Here is a 19,628-nt window from a genome sequence, read left to right on the forward strand (position 1 = left end):
TACTTTAATTTAAACAATTTTAGATAACTTTTCTAGTTCGTTTGCATTTATTTTTTTTGCTATGTTTTTTGTTGTCTTTTGCAGACATTGCAGAGGTTTTGATAGTTGAGTTTACATTGCATTTTGTTATGTAAGAAATTTGCATAAATTTTTCATTGTTATTGTTGTTATTGATGTTATTCGAAAGCGTTTCGTTCTGTTGCTGCAGTTGTTCTTGCTGTTGTTGTTGTTGTTTTTGTTGCTGTTGTAAGTAATTAGATGTTGTTGTTGTTGTTGTTGCTGTTCTGGTTGTTGCGGCAATAAACTTATGCCTTGGATTCGGCCTCGCTGGCGGTGGCCTGAGATTGGGCATCGCTGGACTTGCCATCGTCGACTTTGCCAAAGACGCAGCAAGGACACTTCTCCTTGAGAGCCAAGCGGTATTTGGGATGGCTATAAAGAGGAAAATGAAGTCCAAACGTTTAAAAATTGTATATATTTTTGTCATGAGAAGAACCAACCTGATTCCATATACAATTGGATTGTAGCAGGCAGCCGACTTGGCGAAGCAAGCGCCCCAGATGGTGTTCAGGGGTGTCAGTCCCTCGAACTTGAACAGTCCCATGCAGTTGATCACAAGGTATGGGGTCCACGCCATGAACCACAGGGTGATGGTCACCAGGGCGACCTTGGCCAGCTTGCCCTCGGCGCTCTTCTCGGCATCCTCAGAGGAGCGGAGGGACTTGACATTCATCTTCTTGGCCTGCTCCCGCATGGCCTTCTCGTGGGCGGACACAGCCTGGGGAAAGATTACAGGATATTGGGGTATATTACGGTAAGGATCGTAGACCACTTACAGCAATGATGAACCAGTAAGAGTAGCAGATCAGGAACAGCGGGATATAGTAAACGAAGATCGAGTAAAAGATCAGGTATGAGCGTGGATTCCAGTCGCGCTCCAAGTAGTCAATACCGCACGATGTCAGGTTACCCTCAGGAACATACCTATCAAATAAAATGTAGTCACCATATCATCCGTTTCATCCGTATGGAGAACCCACCTGCTCCAGCCGAAGGCGGGTGCCAGGCACCAAATGCTTGACATGAACCAGATGTAGGCAATCTTTCCGAGTGCCAGTGGAATGGTCATCGGCCGGCCTGCCATACCCTTGACGATCACTTGGTAGCGATCCAGGGAGATCATGCACATGGACCAGATGGAGCTGCAGCCGAAGGCGGAGCCCAGACCGGCATAGATGTCGCACATCATCGGGCCGAGCACCCAAGTCTCGAAGTACAAATTAATGCCCATCATGGGCGTGTTGGTGATCATGATGCCGAAGTCGGATATGGCCAGGTTAATGACCAGCAGGTTGGCGGGAGTGCGCAACGACTTGGTGGTGGCGAAAATGTAGATCACCACGCCATTTCCGCACCAGGAAATCATGCCAATGATGATCATGTAGGCGGTCAGGATTTTGGCCCAGATGGGGTCCATGGCGGGGAACTGGTTCCAGTACGGGCTGATCAGGTGCGCCATGTCGGGGGTCACCTTGTCCACCACCGATCCATTGGACAGGGGGGCAAAGTGGGGCCCCAGTTGTGTGGCTGCTGCTGCGAAGCTGCAACATCGAATCAAAACGGAATATTAAATCTTTGGATCCAATCCATGGGTGCGGAAAGCATCCTCAATGGATCGTACCTCTCCATTGTGTCTAAGTTTCTGGCTGCGTCACTATATCCCGCCTGTATCACACTGTCTACATAAAAAGCTGCAAATTCACTATTAATATTTCAAACACTTTTTACATAAAGGACTCCTGAACTCTGAATATTTCACTGGGGTGGACTATTCGCGGCGATTGGTCGTTGGAAACCTGCATCGACTGCACTTCTTGACCTGGCTTTTATAGTTTTTCCCGCCATTGCAGAACCCAGAAATTCAAATTCAATTAGGGGCCTAAAAATACACCTCCAGCAATGTGAAGAAAGCGTTGAGGAGAAAAATGTCGACAGCTTTCTGGCTTATAATCATAATAGTCATAACAAAATCCAGTGCACATCGCCGTGGGCCAATGTCAATAGCTAAAGTCTTTCGCCAAAGACATTTCAATGGTTTCCGAGAACGGCTCTGGCCGAGCTTTAGTTTTTAGCTGGCATTGTGTCGAAAAGGGGCGACTAAAGTCAGCCATTTAATGTGTCAATGTCCCATCAATAAGTGGAAGCATATGCAATATAATAACAAAAAGCTGTACTTTTCAAGGGTGCAACAGTGCGTATGCGCGATCGAGTATACGCACTGTGTGCCTTGGGTAGCATATATTATGAAAACACTTTAAACCACAAACTTATAGTTTAATGTGTCAATGTTCAAACATTCGATGGGGAAATATGCAATAAAACAACCGAAGACTGTCAGTTTTCAAGGGTGCAACAGTGCGTATGCGCGATCGAGTATACGCACCGTTGGCGTGGGTTGAAGCGTGGTGTTTTCAATCATGTTCTATTTCGAGAGAGTTTTATATAAATTCAAATAAAACCTTGTAACCTTTGGTATTCTAGAAAGAATTTGGCAAATAATGATATAAAAAAGAAAATCCAGGCAGCTGCCATTTAATAATCTTTTTAAATACCCAAAAGCCTATGCTCCTCCGAAGCCGTAAGCAGCTTATGGATTTTACTGGCACCGATTGATCTATTCGCACCTCCATTGTCAAGACCAGACCAATTTTCCGAAGCGTGTGTGTCTATGAGCTTATTCGCGTGGGGGCATTTTTGTTTTTGTCAATCCCATTTTGGCATAAAAGCCTTTTGTTGGCTTTATGCGCTCAGCATTCAGCACTCAGCACGTCGACTTGAATTGGGTCAAGTTTTAGGCTAATCCAAGCCACGGCTTTCATGGGGATGTCACGCTTAATGCCCAGCCCTAATATGGAACTGAACCAAAATAACTGTCACTTTGTGTGACAGTCAACACATGTTAGGCTTGGCAGATCTTTCGGTTTAAATCAATTACACACCGCAAAGCAGTTGAATACAACAAAAATGGATATATATGAATAATATACATACATGTACAAAGTAAGCCAGCGAAGCTAAAATTCTAAAGCGCAAAACCGGAAGCTGAGCTCAGATCATCATCGTCATCATTGTTATCACTCCGATTATTATTAGCCGCACTTGCGGTTCCCATATATCTATGTCTATATGAATGTTTGTGTGGGAGACTGTATAAAAAAATCATATAAATACAGTAAGAACTATGCGAAACATGAATCGAATTTCAGTTTATTCAACAATTTTGGGTTTCTTTAAACAAACAAAAGTCACCCGCCCACCTGCTAAATAGCATAAACAAAGCCAAGAAACTAAATGGGCTCAGAAACAGCAAAAAAAAGACAAAAAACACAAAAAAGCGACAGCTAAATGCAACAAACATTGCGATGTGAAGAGGAAGAGCCCGCCGTCCAACAAGAAGAAGACAATCATTTAGAATTAGCAAATAAGCGAGATAAATGCTTCGATCCGTAGTCGCTGTTGTTGTTTTCCTGTTCAATGAGGCAGACAAAATTGAAACTGGAGAAGAAATTCAAATCAATGGTGATTACCAAAGTGCCCTACCAATGTTTAAATTAATATATTTGTTGATGACACTGATTTCACAGCGAATTTATAGGAGTTTAGATAATATTAAAGGTTTATGAAAATAAAGTCTTATTTTTAAGAATGTTTTGAATGACTGGATAAAACAATATAAAAAATTATCAATTTCGTAATAAAATTTAATTTATGATAGTAACAGATATATTTTTAAGAAAAGTCATTCTTAGCTTGTTATTTAATAAAATTATTTTAAGCCATGTATTAACAAAAAAATAAGCCTGTATATAAAAAACAAGAATGACATAAATCGAAGTATTTAAATTGAAAGCAAAGTATCCCTGTCTGTCATACACACCCCGCCTCCAGGGCACAGAGTATAATTAACAAACACCTATGATTTGATTTTTGTATTTTTTATGTTCGACAATAGATTGGCGCTCGCCTGTCTGCCTGTGTGTGTGTGTGTGCCTGAGTGGGTAAACGACGGCAAGTGTTCGGTTGGCGTCGCTGCCACTGCGCCATCGTGTGGGGGTAAGCGATAGAATTGAGCGCCTCGGTGGAGCAGCAGAGCAGCTGCTCAAAAAACGCCAAAGTAATGGGCGCTCTTTCACTCCACTCGCTCACTCTCGGCGTGATCCCTCAGATTGAATATGTGGGAGTGCTCGTTCTTGGACGCGAGTGTCATTAGAGTGCACTCGAAAAAAATTCCAACTGAAATGGCAATTTAAAACCATATTTTTATTAAAATAAACAATTAAATATGGGCAATCAAGATGGCTGGCGTTTAACGCTTTTTTGAAAAACCGTTCAGTTTCATTTTATATTAGTTAGTTACAAACTATAGATTATAGTTACTGGTTAGTATATATTTGAGCATTTAATATTGTTATTATCATTTTGGTATAATTTGTTGTAATTTATCAAAGGGCATTATTAAGGGTATACAGTGCGTATGCGCGATGGAGTAACCATACTTTTTAAAAGACCTAATCTTTAAATGAAAGTCAATATGAAAAAGATGGATTCTTAATCTTAATTGCAAGATGCTTCAGATACTACGTAATTTACCAGGTACACCTAGCTTTAAATTAAATTATTAAAAATAAAAAAAAAGAAAACGGTAAAAAATGGGGGTCACTTCATTTGAAATCCGTAAACATTACTTTGATTTATTATAAACTGAAATTACAAAAATTATTCTAAGTGCAATTGCAGTAGCAGCAGCAACAGCTGAGTCTGAGATCACCCGGCGCACTCTCACTCCGTTGATCGGCTCTTGGGCTCACGGCTCACTCGCAGACTCTCCGTACGGAGGAGGCTGATGTTATTTTGAGCGGACGTAGATTTACAGTAACAACACGAACCCAAGCAGCATCGCGTGCGGCGATCGCAACAATCCGCTCGGATATACGATTTTTCAGATAGTTCTGTTCTGTTTCTGTTCGGTTTCTGTGTGTTTGCTGTTAATTTTAGACCCGTAAAGCGGAAGCTTGCCAGAGTTTTCCAAAATATCCAATCCGACGGCCTCGTGTGTTTTTCCCCCTTTGCTACAAATTTGTGAATAATTCGCCGATTTTGACCAAAAAAACGAAAAAATGTCGTGCCGCGAAAATTTCGATTAACCTCTGCTCGGTGTGGTTTGCTTAATTAATTAATGACGGAATCTCTCGGTGTCGCGGTTGTCGTCAGCACGCGCGCCTCCGGGTCCAAATGCAATTAAATCATTAATAAAGGCAGAAAAAGATCTGAAATACATGTACGTCATACGCACCACTATACACACACCCACACACTTGTAGAACATACACCCGAGTGGCATATGTAAAGTGCATTAGGTGAACATGCGTATCTGTGTGTGTGTGTGCCGCAACTACTTCGAAATTTATTTTCGAATAAATAGTACAAAGTTGAAGAAGAAGCACCAGCCGCAGTCGCATCTCCCGGTCCCATCGCGCATCCCGCATCCCCTCTCTATACGGTTCGGATACCCCATCCCCATCACATCGCAACCCCACGTAAAACGCGAAATAGTACAAAACGCCACCCAGCTACGTGTTATGGGGCATCGACAAATGCGCTCAGAAAAATAGCAATAAAATTACTTTTTTTCAAAATCATTTGAGTATTATTAATGACTTAAAATTAGTAAAACAAAGATACTTAAGTATAATTCAAACTTTGAAAAATCTTTGATGAGAAGTAGTATCTTTCAGTTTTGAATTTCGAAATATTTTCAACGAATGATTATTTTACATTTATAGATTATATCTAGAGAGTTTTTATGTTTCTTTATGAAACTAAAGTAATAACAGAATTTTTAGTTGGTTGCTTTAATCAAATAAAAGTACTTCTCAGTTCAAAAACTGCTTTTTCGACCGCAATTGTCTAAATTTTATACCTGCACCGTGGGATTCGGTGTATTATTTTTGGCCGAATGATATAAATTCAATTAGTTCCAATTGATTAATTGTTTGTTTTTGCAAAAATACGTATAAGCTGCTGAAATGCGGAGATGATTCAACGTGACATGATAATTGTTTATGTTTAGGGGCTATAGGTGTGAGTCCATTTATTAATCCAACGATACGATAATTGCTTTTGGCAGTTGATTGTTTGGTTCCTGTTTTTTTTATGAGTTTTTTTTTCATTTTGAACTGTTGACGAGCCACTGTGCCCGCCGTGTACGCGCCTTACGGACTATATCTGCTCGATATTCCGCCGATGGGATGCCTGCTCCCGAATCCGAATCCGTATATTTTTGTGTGGTGCGTCGGGGCTAAGAGTGTGTGTGTGTGTGTGTGTAGATGTTTCTTTTTCGGATTCGGCGTCTGAAATAAACGAAATAGGAAATTTTGGTATTTTCTTTTATATAAATAGATTTCGCCATACGCAGTCTACGGAGAAAAAGTTGAAAACACTGAAAATGTGAAAAGTGAATGAAACGCATGTGAATCCCGCAGTGCAACACAACACAGGAGCAACATACCAAAACATTTAATTAAAATTTCAATATAATATTAATTTAAAAATGTGACACATTGATGTGAAAGGGGAACCGTGAAAATGTGATTTTTGAATCCAGGAGAGCAAAGAACGCAGTGAAAGATACATTTTTCGAGGTAATACAACAAAATGCAAGCCAATTCGAGTACCACCACCACAACAACAACAACCAAAACGAAAAAACTGAGCAGCGGGCCGGGGGGCAACATGATCAGTTCTGTGGCGGTGACGAGTGCCACCAAAACAACCACAACAACGAGGAAGCCAGCGGGTTCGGTATCCGGAACTGGAGCTAGTCCCAAGTCCCCAAAGGCGCCGGGATCCGTCAGTGCAGCGACTGCTAATTCCGATTCTAATGCGGAGATCGAGGAACTGTCGAAAAAGATTACCGAAACAGCGGATGCCATTTATAACACGTGGAAGAGCCGGGGCATTCCGCCGGCGGAGCTGATCGGAGAATTAACAAATATAGCGTCCCCCTCCACGGATACCGAGGGTCTTCAGAAGATGGTGACTAGTTTCGTGAACAAGGACAAAGAGCAGCGCGGCAAAACGAATAGCTTAAAGAAGTCGGAGATCACATCCAACGGCAAAGTGAAAAAGGCGGCCACTTCCACATCGTCCGCCGCGAATTACTCATCCGCTCCAGAGGCAGCCCTGCAGTCCCCCAAGAAGGTGGCCGCCGTATCGGTCAGCAAACCCGTTCCTGACGTCAACCTCAACTACGACATCAATCTGCATTTGGATGTGAACAATCTGTCTCAGCAGCAGACGCAGAATCTGTTGAAAATAAGCGAGCTGATACAGCAGCAGAAGGATGTGGCAGCGACGAGCGGGAAGAAACGGCAGAGCACCAAATCGAGTGGCAACAGCAATGCGAGCAAGGTAACAACAGCAGCCGCAGAGCAGCAGGCCGGCAAAAAACAGAGCAAGGCCAGCAGCAGGAGCGGGAACGGGACGCTTTCTGTTAGCATAGATGTGGTGGATGCGCCAGCAGGGCTAAACAACACCAGCAGGGTGGCCATTGCCAACAGCGCTGCAGTGAGTGATAAAGGCAGTGAGCCAGCGGCCATGAATCGCAAGTCAAGCAAAACCAAAGAAAACACCACACCAGAAGGCAAGCCGGCAACCAAAGAGAAACCCACAGCAGCAGGAGCAGCCTCAACAGCGACTGCGTCCACACGCAAATCAACAAGTCGCAACACAACTGATAACGCCAGCAACATGGGTGCCAACGCAACATCAGACGCACCAGCTGCAGCAGCAGCAGCAGCAACATCAACATCAAACGATGCTACGCCAGCAACATCGGGCAGCACAACGATGCCAACGTTGAATAAAGTCAAACCGACGGGGCGGGCGGCCCTCACCAATGGCCAGGACAAAAGTAATATAACCGAAAACCTTCTCCCGAAAGTCAGTCCAACTCCAGATGTTGCAACTTCTTTCATCTTCCAGTTGGACTCCTCACACGCGGCTCCGTGGCCGAGCGCGTTCTCATGTTCGAAAAGTGTCCGGATGTGCGGCATTCGTTCCTGAACATCAAGCGCCCCCAGGTCGATGCTCCACCCAAGAGTCTCCTCAAGGTAAGTGCGTTATTCGATTCAATAAAGCTGAGGATGGAAAAATATGAGATTTTCGCATTGATTCGGTTGCTTAGGATGTTATCTAACAGTTGAAAATGCCAGAAGAAAAAGTGCAAAAAACAAAAACAAATTGAAACAATTGAGAGGCGGCACTTTAAACTGCCCACTTCCCTCACTTCCCGATCACTTAATTAGACACACAGAAAAAAAGGATATTGTTTACAATTTTATTGAAATATTGGTAATATATTAAAATAAACAAAACTTATGATTTTTAACTTATTGCTGAAAATGCTTATGAACACTGTGGTTTTCTAAATTCAAAAGAGAATAAATTTAATTCTGAAAATAACTCTGTTTTCTATTAAATCAAATTTAATTTAAATCAGCTTACATCATTTAATAATTCCCATCTAATAATTTAATTTTTCTCTGTGCATTTGTAATTGATTTCTTTCGGCGCTTTTTATGTGCCGCTACTCGTGGTGTTATCGGTGCAAAATCACTGCATCATTGATTGATTTAAGGTTACCCCAAGACGCCACGAGGAGATCGTTTGCCAATTGGCTGTGGAGATCGATGATGAGGGCGAAAGGGGTTCTTTATTCAGATAATGAGTGAGAGTGGTTTGCAGCACGAGAATTTAATTAGATTTAATTAGAATTTAAATTTATTAGAAGATTAAATCAAAAATATATGAATTTATCAGACTTATTCAGGATGGTTGTAAATTAATCAAATTACTACACTTCTGTATAAAATAAAATATTTATGTATTCATTTAATTGAACTGGCTTGAATGGTTTTTAAGAGTATTTTAAAAATGTATAAACCTGTTTTTTTGAAGTGCCATCTGCCGATAAGCATTGATTTCGATTAAATAGAATTTAATTGTCAAGTCGTGAGGGATATTCCTTATTTTGCAATTCTGGGTCTCTATATTCCAAACACATTCCTCTTAAATAAGCTTACTCTAGCATAAACCAGCTTTTGATTTGTAGATTCCTTCGATCACGCCGGAATTTGTATAGAATCTCCTAACCCGCATAGAGTGCCCCTGGTGGTGTGTGCATATTTTCGTATATAAACAATCAAATTTACGCGTTTACGATCAGCTCGAATCGTGCATAAGCAAAAAAAAAATAATTTGTCTGAGAGGGGGCAAGGGGGAGGATAAAAAAAACCAACAAAAATTAACTAAACAACAACAAATCCCGAATTCAATACAACCCAAGTACACTCATCATCACTTTGTACAATTCGAAATGCAATTTGTTGGTTTTGTTGCTTCAGTGGGGTCTTTTGTTTTCATTGTAGAATTTTTTAATTACTTAATTACATGTGCGGGCGGGCATGGCGTATTCGGGATTTTTTTATGAATGGCTTACCAAACTTTAGTCTCCTCCAAACACTTGAACTATGCGTTACTACGATTGTTTGTGAAATTCCTCACTGCTTCGGATGCCGATCAAAGCAAACAAATCGGCTAAAAATATAATGCCCGAAGAGAAAAAAACAGAACCTATTTTTTGCAATTAACTTTAAGGCAAACACAGGCACAAGTTGAATTTAGTATGCGTTCGATTCTGTAGTTTTTTTCGTTCTCTCGGCGTTTTGTCTATAAATTGGGCAACAATGCGTATGCGTAATATTTGACTATAAACGATGTGTAGCCGGGCGTATACGTAATATGCGCACATGCCAATAAATTGTTTGCTTTTTGTATTCTCTCCGGCATAGAAGATTAATATTTATGTTGACGTTGACAGTTTTAAAATCATGAATGGCCTGGGCAGGGATTAAAATCGACGAAACACTACCATTCATCTAAAAAACCAAATAAAGCCAAATACGAGTAGTGGTGGGAAATTGTAACAATTGTATTGAGGAAGCTAAGAGAGGAAACTAAGTGACTGATGAAACTAGATAAATCAATGAAACATTTCCTTATTATGCAAAGTTGACACCCAAATCATTTCTATTTTCTACCGAGTGACGAATGATGTTTATTTTGGATAGATTAAAAAAATTTTAACAAATTCCTCGTGCATCCTTTTGCCTCCCACAAAGTTTAAATACGTAAATATTTTATTTACTCCTCTATCGATTTAATGCATTTTTGCTTTCATAGAAATAATGGCTAGGCTACCGTAAAATTTGCAACATAAAAACCCACGGAAAAAATATGTTTCCATTATTTAGCAAAGCCAAATGGTAATTTAAACAAAAGCTGTTGTTGTTACGTTGCCACTCATCGCTTAAATTAGACAACAATTTGTTAGTGTTTATTTGAATGGCAAACATTTAATAATAAATTCAAAGGTAAAGGGCGAACTTACGTCGATTGGGGCGTGGCTGTCTGCAGGTTTTATTCAAAAGCTAAAAAAATTTCCGCCAAAACGTAAACAAAAGATATATTTCGAGAATAAATTGCGAAATTTATTGAGTGGCGCTTTGGCAGAACTGGCTACCGAATGTAAACAATTAGTGAGTGAAATTCATTTTCGTTCATATTTGTCGGACAGGTCAAGCTACATAGCACTCCGCCCCCACCGCCACAGGAGCAGAATCTGCTGCAGAAGGAGATCCGTTCCACCAAGAGTGTCTACATACCCAGGTCAGTTAAGGATATTATACATTTTTAGAAACTTTTTAATAGCAGTTTTAATATTTTTTAGATTCTACTTTCCACATGGCAAGCCACAGCCCACGATCGCCATGGAACGGGTATTGCGGGGCATCCTTTCCGCCTTCGACAGCTTTCCCAACAACCAGGTGACCAAGGACGAACTGCCCCGCATCCTGAAGCTCTGCGGGCTTCCCTTTTATTGGCGCATGCCGGTAATGGTGTTCTGCCAAACAGCGAGTACTGGTCTCGTGGAGCGCCAGCGTTTCGTCGAGTTCTGGAAACAGTGAGTATTTTCTTATACATTTTTTATGACATTATTTATGAAAGATTACATTTGAAATTTTCAGAATGAATGTGTATTGCCACGAGGCTGCCTCAAGATTTGTGTACATTCTGTCACGAGGTCAGAGGTTCCGTTCGTACATCGTGCCCGAGGACCTGGTGCCCATGGTGCAAGATGTGGTGGATACACACCCCGGCCTGGCCTTTCTAAAGGAAGCCACCGAGTTTCATTCCAGATACGTGCACACAGTCATCGCGCGCATTTTCTATTCGGTGAACCGTAGTTGGAGTGGCAGGATCACAATATCAGAGCTAAAGCGATCCGATCTTCTAGAGGTAAGAATAAGAAAAATGAGAAAAGAAATCTGATATTTCAAGAGGTGGTCCTATACAAAATTGTAGGAAAAATGTTAAAACAACATTCGCTTGTAGATTTAAAAAAATTGAGAGGAATTCGATACGGTATTCCGCTCAATAATCGGACGAATATTGGCAAAGATACAGCCTCCTCTAAGGGCCATATTGTCCTTCCCATGCGTTTTCAACATTTTGAAGGGGATCCCTCAGAAATTTTGACGAAAAATCTAAAAAATATTTTGTTCCCAGGTTTTGATGGAAATTGATAGAGAATCGTCCCACAAATCGTTTAAGGTATTCCGTCCAAGAATCAGATGACTATTGATAAAGATACAGCCTCCTCTGGGGGCCATTATGTCCTTTCCATGCGTTTTCAACATTTTGAATGGGTCCCTCAGAAATTTTGACGAAAAATCTTCAAAATATTTTGTTCTCAGGTTTTGATGGAAATTGATGGAGAATAGTTCCACAAATCGTTTAAGGTATTCCGATCAATAATCGGATGAATACTGGCAAAGATACAGCCTCCTCTGGGGGCCATTTTGTCCTTCCCATGCGTTTTAAACATTTTGAAGGGGATCCCTCAGAAATTTTGACGAAAAATCTTCAAAATATTTTGTTCTCAGGTTTTGATGGAAATTGATAGAGAATCGTCCCACAAATCGTTTAAGGTATTCCGATCAAGAATCGGATGAATACTGGCAAAGATATAGCCTCCTCTGGGGGCCATGTTGCCCTTGTATTCCGCTTAACTTATTTGGATAAATATTGGGATTGATCTTTCGGGATGCCTTTTTCGCTTTTATTAAAAATTTATATTTCATTAAAACAATCCCTTATCATTCCTTTTACAGATGATCAGTTTACTTGAGGAGGAAGAGGATATTAACCAGATAATGGCCTTCTTTAGCTATGAGCACTTCTATGTGATCTATTGCAAGTTTTGGGAACTGGACAAGGACCACGACCTGCTGATCAGCCAGGAGGATCTGGCAAAGCACAGTGACCATGCCCTGTCCACCCGCATCGTAGAGAGAATCTTCTCTGGCTGTGTGACGCGCAGTGACAACAAAAAGGCGCCAGAGGACGAGGCCAAGATGTCTTACACGGACTTTGTGTGGTTCATTCTGTCGGAGGAAGACAAGCGGACGCCAACGGCCATTGAGTACTGGTTTCGGTGCATGGACATTGATGGCGATGGGGCAATCTCCATGTATGAGCTGGAATACTTCTACGAGGAGCAGCAACAGCGGATGGAGGGGATCGGTATTGAGTGCCTTCCCTTTGAGGACTGCCTTTGTCAGGTAAGTGTAAAATATGCAAGTTTTTGTGTTAGACTTTGATGTTTATTCTATTTCACTAGATGCTGGACATGATAAAGCCGGCCAATCGTGACTGCATCACTCTGGGGGACCTGAAGAAATGCAAGATGACCCACGTATTCTTCGACACTTTCTTTAATCTGGAAAAATATCTGGATCACGAACAACGCGATCCATTTGCCTCGCAGCGGGACGAATATGTGAGTTTCTTTTAACGATAACTTAGCCTTTGACTACTATCCTGTATCTTTCCTTTCCAGACCTCCGATTGGGATCGCTTTGCGGCACAAGAATACGAGTTGCTCATATCCGAGGAGAACGATTAGGCGCCGCCTAAACATATTTATTAACTTACAAATTTTTATACAAATTTATACACTTCGAATCGAAAAAAAAGAAATCCAAAAATCAACAAAAAGATGGAACTACTTTTAGTTCATATGTGCAATAAATTCAAATTATTTATTATGAGTTCTGCAGATTTAGTTGAATTTTAACGACGAATAAAATAAAAAGAAATTAAAACTTTAAAAATGTTGAATTCATTTAAAAAAGGTGCTGTCTATTAAATTTTACTAAGACTTCCCCTTGATGTAAATTAAAGAGATAATATAAAGTTATATCCGGAACAACCAATCCGCTGGAGAAATGCATACCGGCAATTTCAATAATCATGAACAACAATAAACTTTAGATTTTTTTTTTTATTTCTTTATTAATTTTTTTCAAAATTGATAAACTTAAAGTAGTTAAAAATAGAAATTGATTCTTGTTTATCATCATTACAATGCTACCAGAACTCGTTTAGAAACTCATTTTAGACTATGCACAATTTGCCTAAATATATTTGTTTATTTTTTATATATAATTGGTATATGCAATAGAGGATCCTACCGTCACGAGGTACAACTGACCACGACCACATCGCAATCAACATAGCAATTTCGATTTAAAAATGTACCAGATTTAAAAAAAATGTTTATTCACCTTCTTATTCATATGAATTTTTTATAGGATTCGTTTTTCTGCTTACAACTGCTTCGGACTCAAAAGATTGCGCTGCTCGTCGATAATGAATCACAGATGCATTTGGATTGGGATTGTATATAAATATATATATGGGAGGTTCATTTACTCCTCATCGGGGCATAATTTACAGATTGATGGGGCTCGGGAAAGGGAGCTACGACGAACCAACCAATTTATCATTAAACGAAGACTAAAGAATATACATGTTAAAGGTGGTTAACTGTGAGAATCTTTAGAGTTTATCATTGAATTGTGTTTTATGTTTTGAAATGTTTTCAAGAAAGTAAAGCGTTTAACAGTGGCGCCGTTTGTAAGCAAGCAACAAGAAAGATGAAAATAGCTGAAGACAACAAATTAAAGATGTAAAAACAATTCGAAAAGCTGTGCGAATTGAATTACTTTTTCTGATGTTTTTTTGTTGTTTCTGTTTTGGTTGGCTTTGGATGTGGGTATCTCTGATTTACTGTTTTAGTCGTACTTTTTCACTATCCTCAAAGTTCTTATCATTATCGTTTGTGGTCTCAGAGTCCGTGGCGGATGATCCTGATGCCGTCGTGTCAGTTTCCCGATTATAAACCGGCGTTGAGCCGCCCTTAACATAATCGGCGGTTATGTGAACCCCTCGGATGTCCGAGCCAGGCACTATAAACATCGGATCCAACAGCAGTTGCTCCTAAAGTAACATATTTGAGTTTAAAAATTCTATAGAAAGATTTTCATTATTATATTACCATTATGGAGCGCAGTCCTCGAGCACCGGTGTGTCTTTCCATTGCAAGCTGAGCAATTGATTTAACCGCATCATCGGTAAAGGTTAGGTCCACATCATCAAGTCCTAACAGTGCCTTATACTGTGGTACGAGGGCATTTCGTGGCTCGGTGAGGATGCGAACTAGCATGCTGATGTTCAAGCTGTGGAAAGGCACTATAACTGGAAAACGCCCAACAAATTCCTGAAGCAAAATAATGTTTTAAATTAAATGCACGTAAAAGAAACCGTTGACAGACACACTTACCGGAATCATGCCGAACTCGACGAGATCACGAGCCTGGACTTTCGTCAGGCATTTATCACGCTCTTCCTGATCGTTATCCATGGGACTGGCGGCTGACTGAGCGGCTCGTCGTCCAGAACCACTGGTCGAAGGCATGCCAAAGCCCAAATACTAGAGAAGAAAATAATTCAATTAAAAAAGAACAGAATATAAAAGTGATTTAATACCTTTTCGTTGAGGCGTCGAGCAATGAGCCTGTCCAGCCCTGTGTAGGCTCCCGAGGCAACGAACAAGATGTTTGTGGTATCCACTTGAACTGTCTCCCCGCGCAATTTTCGAGGTGAATTGCGTTCTGGCACATTAACCACTGTACCCTCAAGCATCTTCAGCATGCCCTGCTGAACGCCCTCACCGCCAACGTCGCGAAGCTGATGGATTCCGGGAACAGCGCCGATCTTGTCTACCTCGTCCAGGAAGACAATGCCCGTCTGAGCGCGCTCCACATTGTAGTTTGCATCTTGCAACAGCTTGGAAATGACACTCTCGATGTCCTCACCGACATATCCAGCCTGCGTCAGCGTGGTGCAGTCACAGATCGCGAAGGGCACATCCAAGCAGCGGGCTATGGTTTGGGCGATCAGCGTCTTGCCCGATCCGGTCGGGCCAAGCATTATGATGTTGCTCTTTTCCAGTTTGACATCGTTGGATTGTCGGTCCAAAATCTCCGAGCCAGCTCGGTTGTCACCGCCACCGCCGCGGGAGTTGCTAGAAGCGCTGGACAAGCCTCCGCCGAGTCCGGATCCGCCCAGTCCGCCACCCAGACCCATCTGGGAGGGCGACTTGGGCGGCAGCTCGTTACCCGGCGTGCTATTTAATGTATGACCGATTCCGGTGATGTGCAAAAGGTCGGGTCGTGGAATTCCATCCAAACCGCCACTGCCGGCTCCACTGCCACTTGCACTGCCCTGTTGCTGGAGCTGCGGCAGGTTATGGTGGATGCGTTTATAATGATTATAGACAGCTACCGCTAGAACTTTTTTGGCAAAGTCTTGCCCAACCACATGCTTGTCCAGATACTCCATGATCTTCTGCGGCGGTGGAGGTGGCTTTCGCTGATTCTTTGGCTCGTCCTTGGCCCGCTGCTTGGTCTCCACTTCAGACAGAACCACAAAGAAGTAGTTGCACTTGGCGCACTTGACAAACCTTGTCGAGCTAACGAACGTCTCCACTTGGGTGCAGGCGCTACCGCATTTCGGACACGAGAGGAACTTGTCGCTACCGCTTCCACCACTTCCGCTGCCAGGGGGATCGGTGCCGCTACTGGATGTACTCGCACTGGAACCAGATTCCGATCCGGAGCTGGGGCTTCCTGACTTAGTGGAGCCTCCAGACCGACCGCTTTCACCGGAATCCTCTGGCGTCCTGCTTGTGGCGTTGGTTATGTCAATGTATGCCGGTACGGCCATAGCCGGCTCGAGTCTGACTTGCCGACTGAGGGCGCAGTGGCGTGTGGCCAAGTGAAAGCGCCGTACACCCGATACTCCATCTTCTGAATTCCGAGTGCTCAAAATGACACATCGAGTCGAGCGTTGTGTGTGTCCAACCCCGCTACCTGAAAATTACAGAGTTTATAATAATTCGTTGACAGAATTCGAACAAAGAATGATATTATTCCTGGTGCTTGGATGCAAAAAGAAATTTATGCGACAAACAGAGTGGTTGTGAAACCAATGACCCTACTGTCACCGGGGTTGACGCCTCCTTAAACAGATGTAATTGATGAAAGGAGCGAGTGTGGATGGGGACCTATCTGAATGAGACAACAAAGAAGCTAGCAACAAATAAAGGCCAAGGCCAATTAACACCTTTTAATATAATAGATGACGGGCAGAAATTTCGCGTCAGATCGGACAGGGCCTATTTTTCGTTAATCTTGCACTCAACAGGTGGTATAACTTTTAACGTAACTAAAATCTACTTGAAGTAACTAGTTTTTGTTTTTTTGGAGTGCATTTTGTTAGGTAAACTTCCGCCTCTCGACTTTCCTAACCTGTAGACCAGCCAATATAATAACCTGGCTATTAAAATGTGTAAGAAATGGCCCGCGAAGACACGAAATATTAAAAAAAATCATTGCGTCAGAGTGGCACTAACAATAATTAAGCTACCTGGCCAAAATGTGCCATATAAAACAATTCAAGTTCAGTTGGGCTGATTGGGAAATGCGGGCCAATCGTATGTATGGTGTTCGGATCGAGGCCCCCTTTTGGTACGACTCTGGCTGATGTGTTGACCGCCAGAGCAGCTTTTTGATATCGGAAAAGAAGACGACCTTCACTCGATGGTTGGATCAGTATTTTTGAATCACATAAACAACTAGCTCAGCCAGTAGCTAGAAAATTCTGATAAGCAGCGGAATGAAAGTGGGGGTAATGGGGGGATTGAGAATATCGCTAGGTAAACTGCAGTCTGTTTTCCTCCAAGTTGTTGTTTTTTGTTTGTCAGCAAATGACGCAGTTACGTATGCGATTTGCACAACAACAGTGTCCAAATGAAAACAACAACAACTCACCCTTTGCCCAGACACTGTATTTGGGACCCAGCAGGATAATCCGCCGCACCATGCTCATGGTGGCTAAGCCCAGCTCCTGATCCTGATCCTGCTGCTCTCCGCCTCCTCTTTTACCTGCTCCTTCTGCTACCTTTATGCTCCGTTTCCCTTCCCCCTTATGCTTCTACACTGCTCAGCTGGCCGCTTGGGTGCTTCTTCTTCGTGCTCTTCCTCTGCTGGTGCAGATTCGACGAATTGTTGATGTTGTTGCGGCCGGATCTTCTGGAGAAGATTTCTTTGGCTTTTCCTTATTGCCGTACGAAATGCGCCGTAATTGTGTGCTGCTTTTCCGACTATCGTTTGCTTATTTTCGTTGGAAATGGGGGAACAGATTGCGCTCTGCACGTAATTTGTGTGTTTGGCTGTGTGCGTGCGTGTGTTTCTCGCTGCTTCTGCTCTTCTCTCGTTGTCGCTGTGCTTCTTCTTCCCACTATTATAAACACTTGATGTTATTATTTTTAAATCCACCGATTTTTTAAGATAATGCCCTCGAATGTCTGCGGAAAATCTGGAAAAATTCCACCCAGGATGATACAAAAACGATAGTTTGTGCAACAATCGCTATCGACATCAGCTGTTTGCAGCGCTGCTCTTCTTCTTATTCTTCGTTGGACGAAAACGCACAGTGGACAGACAATGAAATCCCGCAGGCAAAAAAACGCGTTGCCAAACGCGGGCGGAAGAAGCTAATGGTACTTGAAATTTTGGTCTGTAAACTAATTTTGGATTGCTACGGGGCCGGAATTATGAATTTAGGCGTAGGCGAAAGAAACAAAAAAAGTAGTAGAATTCCCAAAGATTACTCTTTTTTTTTTTTTTTAAGAAAATCTGAGTGGATTTCCAAGGGGTCATTTTTAAATATGCCCAATGCCTATAATTATAATTATTGGCATTGATTATAATCGGATCAAGTCGAGGTTCGTTTTCCTGGCCTTTTCCAACAGTACATTAAAAAAAATATTTTTCAAAATCAAATAAAATTAAATTTTTTAAAATATAGTATTTTTTTTTTGCTAAGATTGTATAAATCTTGATCTTATATTATTTAGTATCCAGGTATTATTCGTCCCTTCTTTGCAGCCGTCTTCAGCTTCTTCTTTTTCTTATCCTTGCTGCGCTTGTCGAGGTTCTCTTGGCGCTTCTTCTGCCGCTTGGCTATGTCGTGCTCCACCTTCTGTTTTCGTTCCGTCCACTTGGTCTTGGCCTTCTTCTTCTCCTTGCTCTTCTTTTTTATGGCCTTTTGCAGCAGCTTGGTGTCATCCTTTACCTTCTTACCCTCCACTTTGTCAAAGGCCTTGCGCCAGGCGATATCATTCTGCATTTCGGCAGCCTTTTCGGTATCACCCTGTTCCCGCAGCTCGGTAAGTTGCTTCTTGGTGTCGCGCAACTTTTTGAGTATCTCCTTGGGATTCTGATGGGATTTCTTCGTCTTTCCACCGGGATTCGCCGCAAAGTCTACTTTGGAGTAGACGATTTTGGCGTCCTGATTGTAAACAGGCTGCACCTTTACTGACTTGATGTCATCCTTGCTGTCTTCCGGGTCCACATCCTGCTCGCTCTTAATCACTCCATTCTTCAGTTTCTGGTGCTTGACGGTCTCGTTTTTAAGATTTTTCGCCGAGGAGAGTAGCAGCTTCTGAACTCCTTTGCTGCGCTTCAGTTTTTTGGCCTCGCGACGTTTTTGTTGCTTTTCAGTGGTTGGTTTCTTCTTTTGGCGCAGCTTGTTTTTGATGGAAGCGATTCGCTCGTCCACATCTCCGTCATCGGCTTCGTCCGTCTTCTTTGTTGGAAGTTTCAACTTCTTTTTCTTTTTGTTTGTTGCTCCCTCGTCGTCCGAAAGCAAGTAATCCTCGTACGTCTCCTCGTCTAAAAGTATGACATATTTATTATTGAATGAATAGTTATTTTTAATAGATTTACCTTCTTTTTTAGCATAGGGGACTTTGTGGGTGGTCAACAGATCTAGAACGCGCTGGTGAAAGTTCTTGGTAATTGACAGCAGGTCCTCTTTAGCCTTTGACTTTTTTTCCCCACTGTGTAGCCTCTCGTAATCCTCCCGGAGGCGTTTTACAATATCCGCCTGGGTCATTTTTCCGTAAAAACAATAATAATAATGTTATTGGCGGTTTGACACACGTGCAGAATAAAGTGTGACCCTAAACTGGGAATGGTTTTCTATTGATGGCACTATCGATGCTCGAAGTTTTTTTTGTTTTTATATTTTGACAAACT

The 19,628-nt window shown here is 42.0% G+C and overlaps 4 protein-coding genes across 6 annotated transcripts; 1 reads left to right on the plus strand and 3 right to left on the minus strand.

The window, feature by feature from the left end:
• Positions 1 to 24: 24 nt before the first annotated feature.
• On the minus strand, positions 25 to 1,898 carry LOC6500137 (opsin Rh1). The gene is made up of 5 exons (XM_001953119.4): positions 1,682 to 1,898; positions 1,041 to 1,601; positions 837 to 984; positions 501 to 778; positions 25 to 432 (listed from the first exon to the last, which is right to left on the minus strand). Exons 1-5 carry the CDS (start codon positions 1,687 to 1,689, stop codon positions 306 to 308), a joined length of 1,122 nt encoding a protein of 373 aa, XP_001953154.1. The 5' UTR covers positions 1,690 to 1,898; the 3' UTR covers positions 25 to 305.
• A 2,999-nt stretch (positions 1,899 to 4,897) lies between these two features.
• Positions 4,898 to 13,148, plus strand: LOC6500410. Of its 2 annotated transcripts, none has more exons than XM_014911062.3 (9): positions 4,898 to 5,338; positions 6,460 to 7,972; positions 8,044 to 8,171; positions 10,697 to 10,788; positions 10,850 to 11,083; positions 11,148 to 11,418; positions 12,294 to 12,743; positions 12,803 to 12,961; positions 13,022 to 13,148. In XM_014911062.3, the coding sequence occupies exons 2-9, from the start codon at positions 6,715 to 6,717 to the stop codon at positions 13,085 to 13,087; spliced, it is 2,658 nt and encodes an 885-aa protein (XP_014766548.1). In that variant the 5' UTR covers positions 4,898 to 5,338; positions 6,460 to 6,714; the 3' UTR covers positions 13,088 to 13,148. The 2 variants fall into 2 exon arrangements, with proteins under 2 accessions (XP_014766548.1, XP_032312292.1); XM_032456401.2 differs by having other exon boundaries at positions 4,914 to 5,006.
• A 571-nt stretch (positions 13,149 to 13,719) lies between these two features.
• LOC6500136 (ATP-dependent Clp protease ATP-binding subunit clpX-like, mitochondrial) lies at positions 13,720 to 18,385 on the minus strand. Of its 2 annotated transcripts, none has more exons than XM_014910910.3 (6): positions 17,358 to 18,385; positions 15,013 to 16,397; positions 14,807 to 14,956; positions 14,522 to 14,743; positions 14,269 to 14,463; positions 13,720 to 13,944 (listed from the first exon to the last, which is right to left on the minus strand). In XM_014910910.3, exons 1-6 carry the CDS (start codon positions 17,413 to 17,415, stop codon positions 13,915 to 13,917), a joined length of 2,040 nt encoding a protein of 679 aa, XP_014766396.1. In that variant the 5' UTR covers positions 17,416 to 18,385; the 3' UTR covers positions 13,720 to 13,914. The 2 variants fall into 2 exon arrangements, with proteins under 2 accessions (XP_014766396.1, XP_014766395.1); XM_014910909.3 differs by having other exon boundaries at positions 13,720 to 13,980.
• Positions 17,473 to 19,588, minus strand: LOC6500135 (surfeit locus protein 6 homolog). Its single transcript, XM_001953123.4, has 2 exons — positions 19,317 to 19,588; positions 17,473 to 19,262 (listed from the first exon to the last, which is right to left on the minus strand). Exons 1-2 carry the CDS (start codon positions 19,483 to 19,485, stop codon positions 18,442 to 18,444), a joined length of 990 nt encoding a protein of 329 aa, XP_001953158.1. The 5' UTR covers positions 19,486 to 19,588; the 3' UTR covers positions 17,473 to 18,441.
• Positions 19,589 to 19,628: the final 40 nt, after the last annotated feature.

This window comes from Drosophila ananassae, chromosome 2L, assembly GCF_017639315.1.
Source record: "Drosophila ananassae strain 14024-0371.13 chromosome 2L, ASM1763931v2, whole genome shotgun sequence".
NCBI classification, from domain to species: domain Eukaryota; kingdom Metazoa; phylum Arthropoda; class Insecta; order Diptera; family Drosophilidae; genus Drosophila; species Drosophila ananassae.

Excerpts from the sequence above, each read along its gene's own strand:
- LOC6500137 (XM_001953119.4), bottom strand. Across the intron at positions 779-836 it reads CTTACTGGTTCATCATTGCT|GCTGTGTCCGCCCACGAGAA; the intron begins GTAAGTGGTCTA and ends ATCTTTCCCCAG. Across the intron at positions 433-500 it reads CCAATTGTATATGGAATCAG|CCATCCCAAATACCGCTTGG; the intron begins GTTGGTTCTTCT and ends TCCTCTTTATAG.
- LOC6500410 (XM_014911062.3), top strand. The coding sequence starts at position 6,715 with ATGCAAGCCAATTCGAGTACCACCACCACAACAACAACAACCAAAACG. Across the intron at positions 7,973-8,043 it reads CACCAATGGCCAGGACAAAA|TTGGACTCCTCACACGCGGC; the intron begins GTAATATAACCG and ends TTCATCTTCCAG. Across the intron at positions 10,789-10,849 it reads AAGAGTGTCTACATACCCAG|ATTCTACTTTCCACATGGCA; the intron begins GTCAGTTAAGGA and ends AATATTTTTTAG.
- LOC6500136 (XM_014910909.3), bottom strand. The coding sequence starts at position 17,415 with ATGAGCATGGTGCGGCGGATTATCCTGCTGGGTCCCAAATACAGTGTC. Across the intron at positions 14,957-15,012 it reads CTCGACGCCTCAACGAAAAG|TATTTGGGCTTTGGCATGCC; the intron begins GTATTAAATCAC and ends TTTCTTCTCTAG. Across the intron at positions 14,744-14,806 it reads TCGAGTTCGGCATGATTCCG|GAATTTGTTGGGCGTTTTCC; the intron begins GTAAGTGTGTCT and ends ATTTTGCTTCAG.
- LOC6500135 (XM_001953123.4), bottom strand. The coding sequence starts at position 19,485 with ATGACCCAGGCGGATATTGTAAAACGCCTCCGGGAGGATTACGAGAGG. Across the intron at positions 19,263-19,316 it reads CCCCTATGCTAAAAAAGAAG|ACGAGGAGACGTACGAGGAT; the intron begins GTAAATCTATTA and ends TCATACTTTTAG.